The sequence below is a fragment of the Bubalus bubalis genome, chromosome 18 (genome assembly GCF_019923935.1).
Source record: "Bubalus bubalis isolate 160015118507 breed Murrah chromosome 18, NDDB_SH_1, whole genome shotgun sequence".
NCBI classification, from domain to species: domain Eukaryota; kingdom Metazoa; phylum Chordata; class Mammalia; order Artiodactyla; family Bovidae; genus Bubalus; species Bubalus bubalis.
The window spans coordinates 24561160-24575829 of record NC_059174.1 but is presented as its reverse complement, the minus strand read 5'-3'; the positions used below and the strand labels follow the sequence as shown (position 1 = coordinate 24575829).

General features: G+C 51.9%; 1 protein-coding gene across 5 annotated transcripts in view; it reads right to left on the bottom strand.

The window, feature by feature from the left end:
- Window positions 1-1331: 1331 nt before the first annotated feature.
- Window positions 1332-14670, bottom strand: part of SLC12A3 (solute carrier family 12 member 3) — a 40765-nt gene continuing 27426 nt past the window's right edge. For all 5 annotated transcript variants that reach the window (XM_006059076.4, XM_044931886.2, XM_044931887.2 and 2 more), the window contains 4 exons: window positions 13210-13296; window positions 10142-10277; window positions 8648-8715; window positions 1332-2985 (listed from right to left, as the gene is read on the bottom strand). In XM_006059076.4, the coding sequence (XP_006059138.1) occupies window positions 2844-2985; window positions 8648-8715; window positions 10142-10277; window positions 13210-13296 (433 nt within the window). In that variant the 3' untranslated portion in view covers window positions 1332-2843. The remainder of the gene's footprint in view (window positions 2986-8647; window positions 8716-10141; window positions 10278-13209; window positions 13297-14670) is intronic.

The following is a 14670-nucleotide window of genomic DNA, read 5'->3' as shown; positions in this document are numbered from 1 at the left end:
TTTACTCTCTCTTTTCCCTCTTTTGCATCCTTAGAACATTTTCTTTTGTAACTCTCCTATAAGCTGGAGCAGAAAACACTTATCTTTTCTTGCTACTGTCTTTTAACCGTATGACATTCTGCTGTTTTGCCTCCCAGCCAGGTGGTTTTTCTTAACACTAGACCACATGGTATTTTTAGAAACTGTGTTTGTTATGGCTCCCTTTCAGGCAGGGGCACTCATGTCATGCTTGTGCTTTCGGTCATAAGTTTGACCCTCATTTCAAGTGGGCAATTACCAACAAAGCTGGTGGCCGGACTTTCCTGGGCCCCATTTCTGTGAACACTTCGAAAGTGGCTGGTACTTTTTTTTTTCTTTTCTGCTCTCCTGAGCTATACACAGCTACAAGCAAAACCTGGCTGCTTTGCATGCACTTGGGGACCTCTCAGCCAGGTGGTGGTTCAGGAACATTCCAGCTAGTCTCATCTGTGTGAAACCCACCTTGCCCTCCAAGCCACACTATAGGCCAGGTAGGTGTGTAAAAGGGAATTCAGTCCAGACGGGGCTTTCCATGTTCTCGTGAGACCCACAGCTCTCTGCCTGAGAGGGGAGCTCAGAGAGCCTATCTTACATCAGAGCCACAAGTCTGGGCAGGAACTGAAAGAGGACATGAAATCTGGAGGCTGAAATGCCAGGGGGGAAGTCAGGAGCTATCTGAGCAGTGGATCCTGGGGGAGATAAGTGAGGAGTCCCTTCTGCGGTGGCAGGGTGGCTGCTGGCAGCGTTGGGCTCCAGCTCTGATGACCCCCTCTCTGTGGTTTCCCGGGCACAGTGCCAGGCTGGACTCCTCACTGACGTGGAGCACCTTATCATCCAGATGCAGACACACACACAGCGGACCAAAGTCTCTTCATCTCTCAGTGCTTCACATGCCCAGCGATGATTCGGTGGTGGGGGGCGGGGGGTGTCTTCACAGCCTCTGAGCATACAGTAGGGCCGGAAGTGGTGTGCCACAGTGGGGGTGGGGGTACTGAGGAATGTGTTCTCCACCCCATCTGGTGCCCCTCACTTCCATAACACTAATCAACCACACTGGGGACTTCCCTGATGGTACGGTGGCTAAGAATCCGCCTGCCAGTGCAGGAGACACAGGTTCCATCCCTGATCCGGGAAGATTGCACATGCCTTGGAGCAACTAAGCCCATGTGCCACAACTACTGAGCCCTTGCTCTAGAGCCCTCGAGCCACAGCAAGAGGAGCCACCACAAAGAGAAGCCCGAGCACTGCAGCGAAGAGTAGCCCCCGCGCACCACAAGCAGAGAAAGCCGGCGCAGCAACGAAGACCCTGCACAGCCAAAAGAAATACACACGTAATTTAAAAAAAACAAAAACACGTGGGCCAGACCAGTCAGCAGCTGGCTGGTGACAGCTGCCTCAGTCCCATTCTCTCATTTCACAGACTGCGGCTCAGAGAGGGTAAGGGGCCATATCTGAGGTCACAGCCAGTTTTGGGGGAAAGACAGAAACTCAAGTCCAGGTTCCTTGGTGGCCACGCTCTGGCTCTTTCCACTCAATCTCTCCGCCCGTTGGTTTGAAGCAAGATTGAAATTCCTGGGAGACTTTTTAAAAGATTAAAGAAGACAGGCTCTCTGTGCATCTTCAAGCACATGTAAGAGAAGCAAAGGGAAAAGTAAGTGACCCCTGTAAACGTCCATGTGGAAATCCGGCACTGCAACCTACGGGACCAGTGGAAGCACAGAGAAAAGTTTAATCCAGGGTCGAAAAAACAATACAGTTAATTTTTCCAAAACACTCAGCAGAGTTGAGAAACAGCCTGTTCCAAAACAAATAAATTCTGTTGACTGAGTAAATGTATTTTTTATTCATTTCATTGTTTTTGACCTCACTGTTAACTCAAGACTTTTTTTTTTTTAAACAAAGCTATTATCATTGTTCAAAATTTAGATTCCAACATGGTGAAGTGTTTTATTTAAGTTCCCAAAGTCAAAGCATTCTCTGTTCTTGGATCAGAGTCTCCTTGAGGTCAGAAGAGGGAGCAACCATTTGCCAGGAAGTGGTTTTCCATGTGGCTCTAGAAAGGCTTTGCCTAATCTGGAGTGGGAGTTGGTCCCGGTCCACTGAATGGCTCAAAGGCAGTCCCCTCTCCCTCCTTCAAGTGCTTGGCCAGGAGCTCTGTCTTTCTCAGCAAAGGATAAAGATTGTTTTGTGACACTTTTGTTTCACTGTACATGTTCCAAGTTTCAATGTCAAATAGATTTCTTACTGTGGGTTGCCATCTAGAAAAGTTTGAAAGTCTCAGTTTACCAAAGAACCAACCAAAACACTTTAGACACATTATTGAAAGTGAAGGAAGTGAGAAGCAGTTAAATAAATTTGCATTATTATGGAGGCTCAAGGGGCCCTGTTTTCCTCCTGCAAGGGCTGCAGGCACATGTGGGGTGCCCACTCACCTGACATTGGTAGGGGGAGGCATGTTTAGGGGGTGCTCCCAGGAAAGGTCTGTAGAAACCGCCAAGATACACATCCAGAAGTCTGACTCAAATTTGTACACAAATCAAAGACTGAAATCTTAATTTGTTGTAATCAAGAGCAAAAGAAAACTTAAAAGGGATATGGACCCGCCAGATAGAGCAGACAACTCTATCTGCTACTTCTTTAGCCCATAAAAACAAAACCCAGAGCACAAGTCCAATGGGAGTGGGGTCCAGCCGATGTTTGAAAATCTACCAACTTCTTCCATCAGATCAACAGATACTACATGTGACAGGGTATGCCTTCTGTGCCCGTGGACAGGTAGGCGTCCCCTGTGCTCAGGCTTTGGGCAGGTGCAGCCAAGCCCGAAGTTACTGGCAGTAAAAGGTGAGCACGTTCTCCTGGTTTCCTCGGATCAGGATGACTGGAGGTCTGAGGTCCTGGGACAGCGTCTCCAGCCAGGCCATGTAGAGTGAGCTCGGGCACTTCCCCTTCCTCCCTATGGGCAGGGTGCTGTGGGGCAGGAAGAAGCAGCAGATGGGAAATTAACCAGGGGCCTTCCCCATGAGGCCCAGCTCCCGGTCTGCTTCCTGAACAGCATCTCTGTTTGTTGGCCCCTTCAGTGCTCCTTCTTCCCAGCCACCCTAAGAATGACCTGTGGCTCTTCTTGAAAGCGTGACTTGAAATGTAACTTCACCCACAAAGCATTTCTAAACAAAGCCATGGCTTGTGAGGCCCCTGTGATCCTGGCCCCACCAGCCTCCACAACCTCCCCTCCCACTGCCCTCAGGCTCCCTCACACCCACACAGCCACAGAGGCTTCCTTTCCACTCCTGAAATAAACGGCCAGCTTGTTCCTGCCCCGGGGCCTTGGCACATGACATTCTTTCCACCCAGATGGCAGAGCCAGCTCCCAGCTCTTCAGCTTGGCTTCCTCGGGTCTTGGCCCAAGTGCACCTCCTTCTAGGATCACCCTCTTCAATCCCATCTCCCCCTCTTTATCATGTCACCCTGTTTCATTATCTTTGTAACACTTCACACTCGCAAATCCTCTTTTCATTTATTTGTTGTCTGTCTCCCCCCGCCAGAATGTTTGTTCACGCATGGGCATGTCTTATTCACCTGTATGGAGAACAGTCTGAGGCTCACGGTGAGGCTCACGGATCCCACTCCTGCAGCCACTCGGATTACGCCCGCCTCGCCTCTCCAGCCACACCCCTGCCTGAGGCCACAGCAAGGTGATATGTTCATGCGTTTCAGCTGAGTGGCCTAGTCCTGGCTGCTGCCACATATGTAGGGCCTTGGGAGCAGGACTCTGCCGTCTCCCTGAACTGTCTTGTCTGAACTGCTATGCTGAGCAAATAACCACATACCCTGGGAAGGCTCTTCAGCCACATTTTCATGGCTATTTCAGGAAGAGACTTTTCCACCATCTTGAGATTCCAAAGACACCTGGTGATGACTGCCACCGCCCTGCTTGCGGCTCTCGCGGGAAGGCGGCATCACACCGACCCCGCTGGCGGTGCACAAAGCTGGGGCACCAGCATGTTACATGGGCCCGAACCTTGTTTGTTTTCCCAAAGTACACCCACAGGTACTGTTTCATCTGAACCTCAAAACTACCCGGGGGAAAAGCTGAGGGAACCGGCCAGACAGGAGGATGCTGTGCAATGCTGGGCTTCAGAGGCTGGCTCTGGGTCAGAGAAGCTGCTAGAGTCGTGGCTTGCCGCTTCCTCAGCCATGTGGCTGTGACAAAAGGCTCACCGACCCTAAGCCTCAGTTTTTGTTTCCCCAAAGTGAACACACATGATTCTGTCATAGGCTTATGAGTTCCAAAGAAGCCCCAGGTCACAAAGGGTACTGCACAGAAACACTGGCATAGAGTGAGCACTCCATGACGTCAGCAGTATTGTCAACACTTACTACTATTTACCAGCTCGAGATGACCCAGCCGGTGAGTGGCAGAGCTGGGACATGACCCAGGGTCTTGGGATCTTTCCATCCCCACGATCCCAGCTCACTGCAACCCCTCCTCTGCTGAGAATCAACGTCCCCAGACAGCTGTCCCTTTTTTTAAAATTCCCTTCTCAAAGCCTCTCTTGGGACAAACAGTATCCTCCTTTATAAAGCAAGGCCCCCAGGATCGGGGAACACCATGGGAACAAGGACATTCCATGAAGCCAGTGTCACCTTAGTTAATAGACTGAGTTTGTGTTTTTCTGGTGCCTTTCCCAGGAAAAAGGAAGTGGGAATATTGAAACCAAACTTTCCTGATTTGACAGTTCCACTAAAGGCTGGAAATGCCCACTGGTAACTACTCATCGGAAAAGACCCTGATGCTGGGAAAGATTGAAGGTGGGAGGAGAAGGGGACGACAGAGGATGAGATGGCTGGATGGCATCACTGACTCGATGGACATGAGTTTAAGTAGACTCCAGGAGTTGGTGATGGACAGGGAGGCCTGGCGTGCTGCAGTCCATGGGGTCACAAAGAGTCGGACACGACTGAGCGACTGAACTGAACTACTGGTATTATACATCCTTTTCAGGGACTGCAATTAGAAATGTCAAAGGCTTGGGGGCCTAGTAACTGCACTATCCAGGGCAGGGGACCTCCATCACTCCTGCTGTGGCTTTTCAAGCCCCAACATGAAGTTCCCTCTCAGAGCAGAGCCTGTCCATCTGTCTGCCTGTCCAAAGGACAGACTCCCTTGGCACTCTCCCCCAGTGCCAGCAAATGACACGCTCTGTTTCTGCCCACAGGATGTGTGTGGTGTAAGCTACTAATCTTTTGAAATCAAGCTGCTCCAGAACAAAGGAGCTTTTTGCTCAGAACTGCATCGCTTAGGCACAAGGAAAGGCAGCCTTGGATCTAACCTAGATGCAGAAAGATAACCGAGCTTCAGAACCAGCGTCTCGGACTTCAAACCCTAGTCACCACCTGGAAGATTCTGAATCTCTCTGAGACTCAGTTTCCTCGTCTCCTAAGGGTGTGTGCTGCGGTGGGGATGGGGGTAAAACAGAGTCACTCCATAGAGTTCTGAAAAGTAATAAGGCCCAGTGGATTTAGGAGTTTGGGATTAGCAGATGCAGACCATTATGTGTAGGGTGGATAAACAACAAGGCCTTACTCTGTAGCACAGGGAACTATATTCAGTAGCCTCAAATAAACCATAATGAAAAAGAATGTGAAAAAGAATGTATATATGTATGTATAACTGAATCACTTTGTTATACACCAGAAATTAACATAGCATTATAAATCAACTATACTTTAATAAAATAAATTTTTTAAAAAGTTAGGACTTCCCTTGTGGTCCAGTGGTTAAGACTCCATGCTCCCAATGCAAGGGGCACAGATTGAATCCTTGGTGGTCAACTAAGATTTCACATGCTGCTCGGTATAGCCAAAAAATAAATGAAAAAAAAATTTTTTTTATTAATAAACCCCAATGCCAGAGGCTCAATCAATAAAATGCAATTTGATTACTATTATTCCGACTATTACGATTTGTCTTTGGTGACTTCCAGGCGGCACTAGTGGTAAAGAACTTGCCTGCCAAACAGGAGACACAGGAAACACGGGTTTGATCCCTGGGTCAGGAAGATCCCCTGGAGTAGGAAATGGCAACCCGCTCCAGTATTTTTGCCTGGAACATTCCATGGACAGAGGAGCCAGTGGGCTACAGTTCATAGGGTTGCAAAGAGTCGGACACAACTGAAGCAACTTAGCACACACGCATTTAGCTTTGAGGAGGGAGTGTTTATAAGAAAAAAGAGGGGTCTAGACCCAAAAGTTAGGCCAGAAATATGTGCTTAGTGTGGTCAAGGTTGTTGGGCTACTTACAAGGCTGGTTTATTAGTGTGCAGTTTAAGCTGAGCTCAAACAAGGACAGTTAATCAGATAAACCACTGATTAGTAGATAGCAAACAAGCCAGTTCTGCCTCAAAGCTGCTCTAGAAAACATGTGTGCTCTCTGATGTGCTAGGAAATGTGATTTTTGTCATTTCCTGGAGGCTTGGGAGGATTTTCTCATTCTTGGGATTTCTGGGAAATGTGGGCTCCTGGGCTCAACCCCAGACCCTGATCTAGAAGGAATTGAGGAATTTGCTATTTTCCACACCTCCTCGCCCCCTCAATGGTTGAGGCAGGGGACCCTCAGGGTGAACTTTTAAAGGCATGTCTCCGGGTTGGAGGAGCAGAGCAGCTGCTCCCCGTGGTGCTGGCTCGACAGCCAGGGCCCTTTCAGGCAACTGTGGCAGACGCCCTGGGGTGCACCTGTGTGCCGGTCTCTCCTCTCCTGTTTATTTGTATCAGATAATCCCAGAAAGGCTGGTGGGTGGGGATGGGTTTCCCCTGTGAGATCCAGAAGGTGGGGGAGTGGGAGGGGAGAGGTGACAGCAGGTGGTCCCTCCCCAGATGAAATTCCTCCTCTTATGGCTTGAGACTGACTCATTTTAGTGGCAAATTTAGGGTCATAGCATGTTAGAGTGAAAGAGAATCTTGGAAATAATATTTAACTCTTCTCTATAATCAGGGAGGGACTTCCTTGATGGTCTAGGGGTTAAGAATCCGCCCTGCAGTGCAGAGGACATGGGTTCTATCCCTGGTCAGGGAACTAAGAGCCCACATGTCTCTGGGCAACTAAGCCCAAGAGCCACGACTACAAGTCTGGGGTTCTTAACTAGAAGAGAAACTACAGAGCCCACGCACTCTAGAGCCCGTGCACCACAACTAGAGAGAAGCCCGCACGCCACGATGGAGAACCTGGGTGCTGCAAGTGAGACCCGACGCAGCCCCAAAAATAAACATTCAAAAAAAATGTATAATCAGGGAAGCTGAGGCTCAGAGAAGGAGAGCTACTGGCCCAAGGCCACACAGTGGGCTAATGGCAGAGACAAAATGCAAATCTGCTTCTCTGAAGAGAGGTGGCACTCAGCAAGAGGTGCTTTGGCACACCCATGCCCCAGATGGCACATCCCAAGTACCACACCCAGGGAAAGTCGGGGAGCCATCCCGGGAGGAAGCTGCTCTCACTGTCTTACCCGCTGACCCGGCCCACAACCAGGCTAACCTGGCCCTAGAAACATTCTCTGCAAAATGTTGGCCAGCGGCTTGGAGATCAACTTGCTTCCCTTACACCACGGTCCCCACACCAAAGGAAACATGGAGCACTTTCTTTGTAGAAAAGATTATCTCCCCCATGAGCCCCAGAAAGAATGGCTCCGGCAGAGCCAGCTTCACGGGCAGCCACCCGTGCGGTCATGAAGCCCGCCACCGAGACGGGTCCCAGGCTGGGTTTCACGCTCTGCTGTTATCATCCTGACGTTCTTAATCGCCTTTGAACAAAGGGCCCCACATTCTCACTGCGCACAGTCCCACAAATTGTGTGCTCCATCCTGGTCTCGGGGTGTGAACAAACAGGTTCAGCAGCTTTCCCGCTGTCCTGTGGAGTCTGCGGTGGCTCGCCCCAGGAAATGTCAGGGGCTCCTCTGGGCAGAGGGCTGCATTCCCTCTGAGCCGGCCTGTTCCTGGGAGAGGGGGCTGGGGGCCTGGCTGACCCTGGGAGAGGGGGCTGGGGGCCTGGCTGACCGTGTTCTGCCTCTTGGCCTCCATGAGACTCTCCACGCCATTGTCACCTTCCCCTCTTCTTCCACTTACTCAGCCTGGGTCAACGGCCAGCCAGGCAGCTCCTAACCAGACAGGCCCAGCAGCAAGAGAGGCTGGAACAGCCCCAGCTAGGGCAAGGTTCTGATTCCACTGCCCAGACCTGGCACCAATATCAACTGGGGGTGGCTGGTGACCAAAGAGAGCTGGCCAAACAACTGGGAATCGATTTTCTTCCAGAACAAACTGGGTCCCCTTTGCCAAACTGAGTTTGGCAGGAAAAAGCAATGGACAGGGGAAAGCAGGGGTGGGGGGAGTTGGTGAGTCTGGGACACAGGGACCCAAGACCTCGGCCAGCTGGTGCGCAGGCGTGGGGCGTGGGGCGTGGGGCATGGGGTGGATGCAGGCCCGGTCAAGGAGTAAGAAGCCACCCAGATTGTGTTTCTATGGGCCTGGGGCCCTTCATCCTCACAGAGGAAGGCTCGGGTCCTCAGCCAGTGACCGGCCCTCTAAAGCTGACACTCTGGCCTGGGCATCAGGCTTCTCCAGCACACAGGTCACTACTTACATGACAACCAGAGCGGCATCTCGGGAATAATCCAGCAGAATCTCGTTCAGCCTCACCTGCCGCAGAGACTGGGCAAGGAAAAGCCATGTGGTCATTTCCCACGTCCTCTGAGCAATCCCCGCCAAGCCCAAGTCCACATCCTTGAACATCTCAAACTGGGTGTGTGAATTGTCCCCCTCTAAATTATGATAGATTCTCCCACCTCCGAGAAGGTGAATGAGTGCCAAGCTTACCTCCTGGAGGAGCACCAGGGTGTTTTCTTCCTGACCTTATTATTGTGGGATTGTGGTGGGAAAGAGCACCTCCCGTGGGGTGGGGAGGGCTGGGTTCACATCTCAGCTCTAAGAGTTTCCGACATTGAGCAGGCACCTTGCCTCCCTGAGCTTCAGTGTCCTCAGCTGTGAAATGGGTGCAACAGCGCCCTCCCCGGGGAGTCTGGGGAAGCCTGAGTGAGACGATGCACGCAAAAGCTCCAGGGGAAGCACTTGCTAAGGTGCACTCAGCAATGGCGATGGCTCCATCTCCTCTGTGGCAGAGTAGGCAGGAGCCTTCTGTGGACACGACACATTACTCAGCCTTTTCTCAGGACTGGGTGACTCTGGAAGGCTCAGGGGCCGGGTCAGGGAACTCCCCAAAGCTCAGGTGGGGCTGAGCTGAGTGCGGACTCCCTCCTCCTCTCCAAGGCTTGTCTCTGAATTGTTCGGAAGTGGTGGACACTCAGGGTCTGATTGTGGATGGATACCCCATTGGAGAGAAAGGAAAACTGAGGGCAAGTGAGTTTACCCAGATCTCACACGGGCAGCATTTGGGTGGAATCACTCTGTGTTGTGGGTTGCAGGATGTTTAGCAGCATCCCAGGCCGCTACTCGCTAAGTGACAGTGGCCATTCCTGCTGGCAGGTGACAGCCAAAACTGTCCCCAGAAATCAGCAAATGTCCCCTGAGTCCTCAGAACTACCACCATGGAACTCACAGGGAGCAGAACTGCACTCCCCACCTTAAAATGGGCATGGCAGCCCCCACTCTCCTTCAGGCCTGAGCAGAGTCCTGAAGATGCTGCCTGGGAAGGGCGTGGGGTCCATAGCTAAGGGGAGAAGCTCAGGCAGCTTTGTGGGCCCACAAAGGACAAGCTCTACCTTGACCTTCACCATCTGCCTTATGAATTCCTTCCTGCAGGCATGGAAGAACAGGGGAAGAGAGGGAGAAGGACCCCAGGCAGTCCATTGCCATGGCCAGGGAGACTCAAAATGGACCGAGGCACCAGGCTCCCACACCAAGGATGGTTCTGAGATCAACCCCTGGGTCACTCGTCAGCCTGAGCGTGTGTGGCTTGAGGACACCTCAGAGGCTTGGTGCAGGGAGACTAGAGTTGAGGGTCAGGGGAAGGGGTTCAGGAAGCCCAGGACAGATGGGGGCACAGGCCCTGACCCAGGGGAGCACCTGGGTCAGGAGCACCCCCACCCCCACCCCAGCAAGACCCTTCTTTCTCCTGCACCTTGATTCTATTCTTGTTAATCTCCTCATCCGAGATCTTCCAGGGACAGTCCCGCCTCATCTCAGTGACCGTGGCCTCGTCCTTGAAGCCGTCATTCAGGCGGAAGGGTGCAATCATGTCCTCAAAGCGCTTGATGCTGGAGGCAGAGAGAGCCAGTGAGACCGGGCGAGGTGCCCATGTCCAGGGGCACGGGGTCCTCAGAGGGAGATGGAGGTGGGGGCCGTGGGGACATACATTTCAGGCTGAAACCCTTTCTGATGCTGCTGTTTACATCAAGCAGCATCTGTGTTGAATTCAGTCCTGACAGCTGCATCTGACTTTGAACAGGACTTCCACAAGTGGTCCGTGAAGCCTGACTGGGATCCATCTCCACCCCCTGACCACTCCCACCCTAGGGTGTTTACCGAGCACTGCTCTGTGCTATACAGCAGTGAACAAACCAGACAACATCCCCAGGCCGCACAGAGCTCATGGTCTGCTGGGTGACAAATAAGCAGGTCGATATAGATCAGAAGTCTTATGAAAGCATACGCTGAGTCCTGGGATGGGAAATAATTGGGCAGAAAGTCCTCTCTGGACCCAAGGATGCCTGTCCTTCTGAAGCTAGCTATGCACAAGGCAGGGGGTGTTGGAGCAAACAGAATGGAAGGTGCAAAGGCCCCGAGGCAGAAGTGTACTTGGGCTGCTTGAGGAGCAACAGAGAAGCCTGTGTGGATGGAGCAAGGTGAGTGCAGGCGTGAATGGGATGCCATCACGTAAGTCAGGGAAAGGAGGCAGCACCAGCAAAGGAAGCTGAAAGAAGGATCCCTGAACTGGGAGGGATCCAGGAGAAGGCAGCATCTTGGATCCAAAGGGGCTGTTTCAAGAAGGACCACTGTGTCAAATGCAGCTGTGAGGCAGAGAACGAGGAGGACAGCCACGGGCTCTGCAGATCTGGTGGTGCAGAGGTTACAGCCCAGGCTGGAGAGAGGGATTTCAGCGGAGCTGCAGGAGGGCAGCCAGACTGGAGTGAGCTGGAGAATGAGGGAAGGGTGGGAGGAAGCAGCCACAAAGAGGGTAGCATCACTTTGGAGAAGGTTGGCTGTGCAAGGGAGGAGAGAAATGGTCCAGGAGGTGAAGGCAGATGCAAGAGCAAGGATGGGGTTTAAAGACAAGATGGGCTGGGGGGTTCTGCATGTGGCTCCCACCATCCTCTCTACGGGGGAAGGTCTCCCCCTCCCATCTCTGTTCGCGGCCTTTCTCAAGACTATGCTCTCCACTAGCAGAGATGGCCCTGTTCTCCTTTGCATTCGCGTCCATCTCTGCACCATTCTGATGCCTCTTGACATCCTCCCTGTACCTCAGCCAAGGTAAACCACGCAGGGCAGGGCTGCAATTTACTCACCTCTGCCCCTGCCACTCAAGCACAGCCCTGAGAGAATGGGGGAGTCAGGATATCCATCACTGTTAACTAGTTCCTTCCTTCAAAAAAATATTTATTTATTTGGCAACACTGGGTCTTAGTGGCAGCATGAGGGATTTTTAGTTATGGCCTGGGGGCTCTTAATTGCAGCATGTGGGATCTAGTGCCCTGACCAGGGATTGATCCCAGACCCCCTGCACTGAGAGCTCGGAGTCTTAGCCACTGGCCCACTAGGGAAGTCCCCTTTCTTTTCTTCTTGATGTCCTTCCTTCTCCAAGTAAACAAGGGCTAAAGAGGTCAGGACAGACCTTACTTTACTGAGAAGACAGAGTCCTGGAAAACCTCACTTGGACAGATTTACATTAGGCAATCCTATCGTAAATGTCTTCTTTTAAGAATGTGCAACTGAATCATTAGGAAAGTAACTTATTCCTTCTGGCCCCACAATTGAGCCCTGCTACAAATTCACACAGGAGTTTGCTTCAAGTCTGCCCACTTGCCATCGCATGGGTGAGCAGGGGAGCGGTTGCCCAGACCATTCGACATCTTCCACTCCCCAGGTGCCAGTGAGTTAATATAACATCAGGGGCTGCAGCTGCCACGCTTCTGCCTCAGGGCCTAGGGAACTTCCGTTCTGTTTGCTCCAGTGCCCCTCAGCCCCATGGAGGAGATGTGCCTTTGCCGTGGCCTCTGCAGAAGGAGCATCCTTCCAGCGGTGTATTTCGGGGCATATGATCCTGCCACTCCTGGCCATGGCCAACTGGACTAAAGGTGGTCAAGAAATAGACCTTCCGGTGACCTTTACCTCGGCTTGGCAGGAAGCAATGAGCTGGGCTGGTCACAGTCCCTTTTTCAGACACTTAATTTAAGCAATGTCCGGAGAAGGAAGGAAGCAGTCTGTAGCAGAGTTAGGACTATAGGGAAAGGCGGAGATACAGAAAGAGCTCAGAGGCTACAAGCGGGCAGAAGCCGCAAATCCAGCCTTGACTGATCATTGACTCTGGGCAGGGCGCCCTGTTAAGCATGTTACATGGATCGCCTGAGACTGTGGTTCTCAAAGTGAGGTGCCTGCATCAGCACAGGAGAGCTTGTTAGAAGTGCACATTTTCAGGCCTCATCCCAGACCTAGTGACTCAGAATCTTGGGGCTGGGCCCCCAAGTTGTGTGTTCACAAACCCTTCAGGTGATGCTGATGTTTGAGAACCAGTCCTTTATGAAAACGATACAGGGGTTGGAGAAAATTTAGAAAATCAGAGTAGATAAATCAGCCTTTCGTGAGTAGCCAGCAGCCTGAGCTCGAGAGGTGTGAAGCTGGAGACTTTCTCAGCCCTGGGTGTGTGGGGTGGGTGGGAGGCCCCTGGCAGATGAAACACCAGCTCTGCTCTAGGAGCAGAACGGCCATGAAGAGCTTCAAAAACACTGGGTCTGTGAAAAGCAGGAATGGGAACTTTCATTGACCTTCAGCCCAGGTATGTTTCTGGCAAAGACCACAGGTCTGATATGCAAAGGACCACGGGGCAAGGGGAAAAAACAAAAATTAACAGCTGCAAACTCTTTCTTTCCATGAGCCCAGTGTAGGCGGGGGCAGGTGAACCAGGTTGCCCTTGGTTCACCAAAGAGAAAGGGCCAACCCTTCTCCCTGGAACCCCCAACACAGAAAACTCACTGCTCCGCACGTGGCTTCTGGTTGATGTCGGGAAGGACGTGAACTTCGTGGAATCCCAACCGGAACTTGCTCAGCAGAGAAATGATCCTGGAAGACAGAGATTTTTTTTTTTAATGCATTCATTCCTTCAGTGAGTTTTCATTGAGCAGCTGTGGAGGACATGTATGTTAGTTGCTCAGTTGTGTTTGACTCTTTGTGACCCCATGGATTGTAGCCCACCAGGCTCCATGGGATTCCCCCAGCAAGCATACTGGAGTGGGCTGCCATTTCCTTCTTTAGGGTATCTTCCCAACCCAGGGATTGAACCTGGTTCTCCTGCACTGCAGGCAGATGCTTTACCATGTGAGCCACTAGTGAAGATATAGCAGCGAACGAAACAAACTCTGCCCTCGGGGATTTCACATTCTAACCCGCGAGGGAGGCAGACAATACGTGAATATTGATAAAGCAGGTCAGATGATGACGAGTGACAGGAGAAAGGAACTGTCCTAAGTCTCGGGTGGCTGTCTCTGGGCTAGAGAGCCTCACACTCTAATGTCTGCGCACCTGCTGGGGAGCTTGTTACGACGCAGGTTCTGATCCAGCTGGCCTTGGTTGGGACCTGGGATTCTGCATTTCCTTTTTTTTTAATCTTTAAGATTTATTTATTTACTTTTGGCTGAGCTGGGTCTTTGTTGCTGCATGTGGGATCTTTCTGGACCAGGGATCGAACCTGTGGCCCCTGCATTGGCAAGTGGATTCCTAACCACTGAACCACCAGGGAAGCCTTGGATTATGCATTTCTAAGAAGCTCCCAGGTGATGTGGGACTGCTGGTTCACTGGCCACACTTTGAGAAACGAGGGTGTAAGGAATGGGAGGTGAACGTCAGGAAATTCCTCAGGGTGGCTGAGGGAGCAGGTAACACATATGAGCTGAGTATAGAACCAGGAGTGGCAAGCCAGATAGCCCTGACTTTGCATCCACAAGGAGGAAACGGCAACTGTGGCTTGAAGCAGTCAGGGGAGGCTTCACAGATGAGGCGGCAATCTGGCTGGATGGTGAACAGTGGGTAAGACTGTTATAGACTGAAGAGGGTGGATAAGGGTGTTCACACCAGAACCACACAAGGAGGCTTCTAAATGGTACTCGTGCCTCGGCCCTAGCCCGCCCATTCCATCAAAATCCCTGGCAGGACATGGCATTGGTGATGCCCCAGGACTAGCCGGTGGGGAGTGAGCACCCCAGGAGGAGAGTCCAAATAAGCAAAGACATGGGGGTGCAGGGGATGGGGTGGGAGCAGCGAGGGGCTGCCTGGGACGGTGCCAGGGGTGGAGCGTGCCAGGGGACCAAAAGGAGATGAACTGCCATTGCTGGTCCCGGAACTTGGGAGTGAACTTAGGAAAGCAGAGCTGGGGGCAGCACAGGGGTGGCCTGGGGTCACAAGGAAGGCAGAGGACTTGGGCTGGTCCAGAGTCAGCAG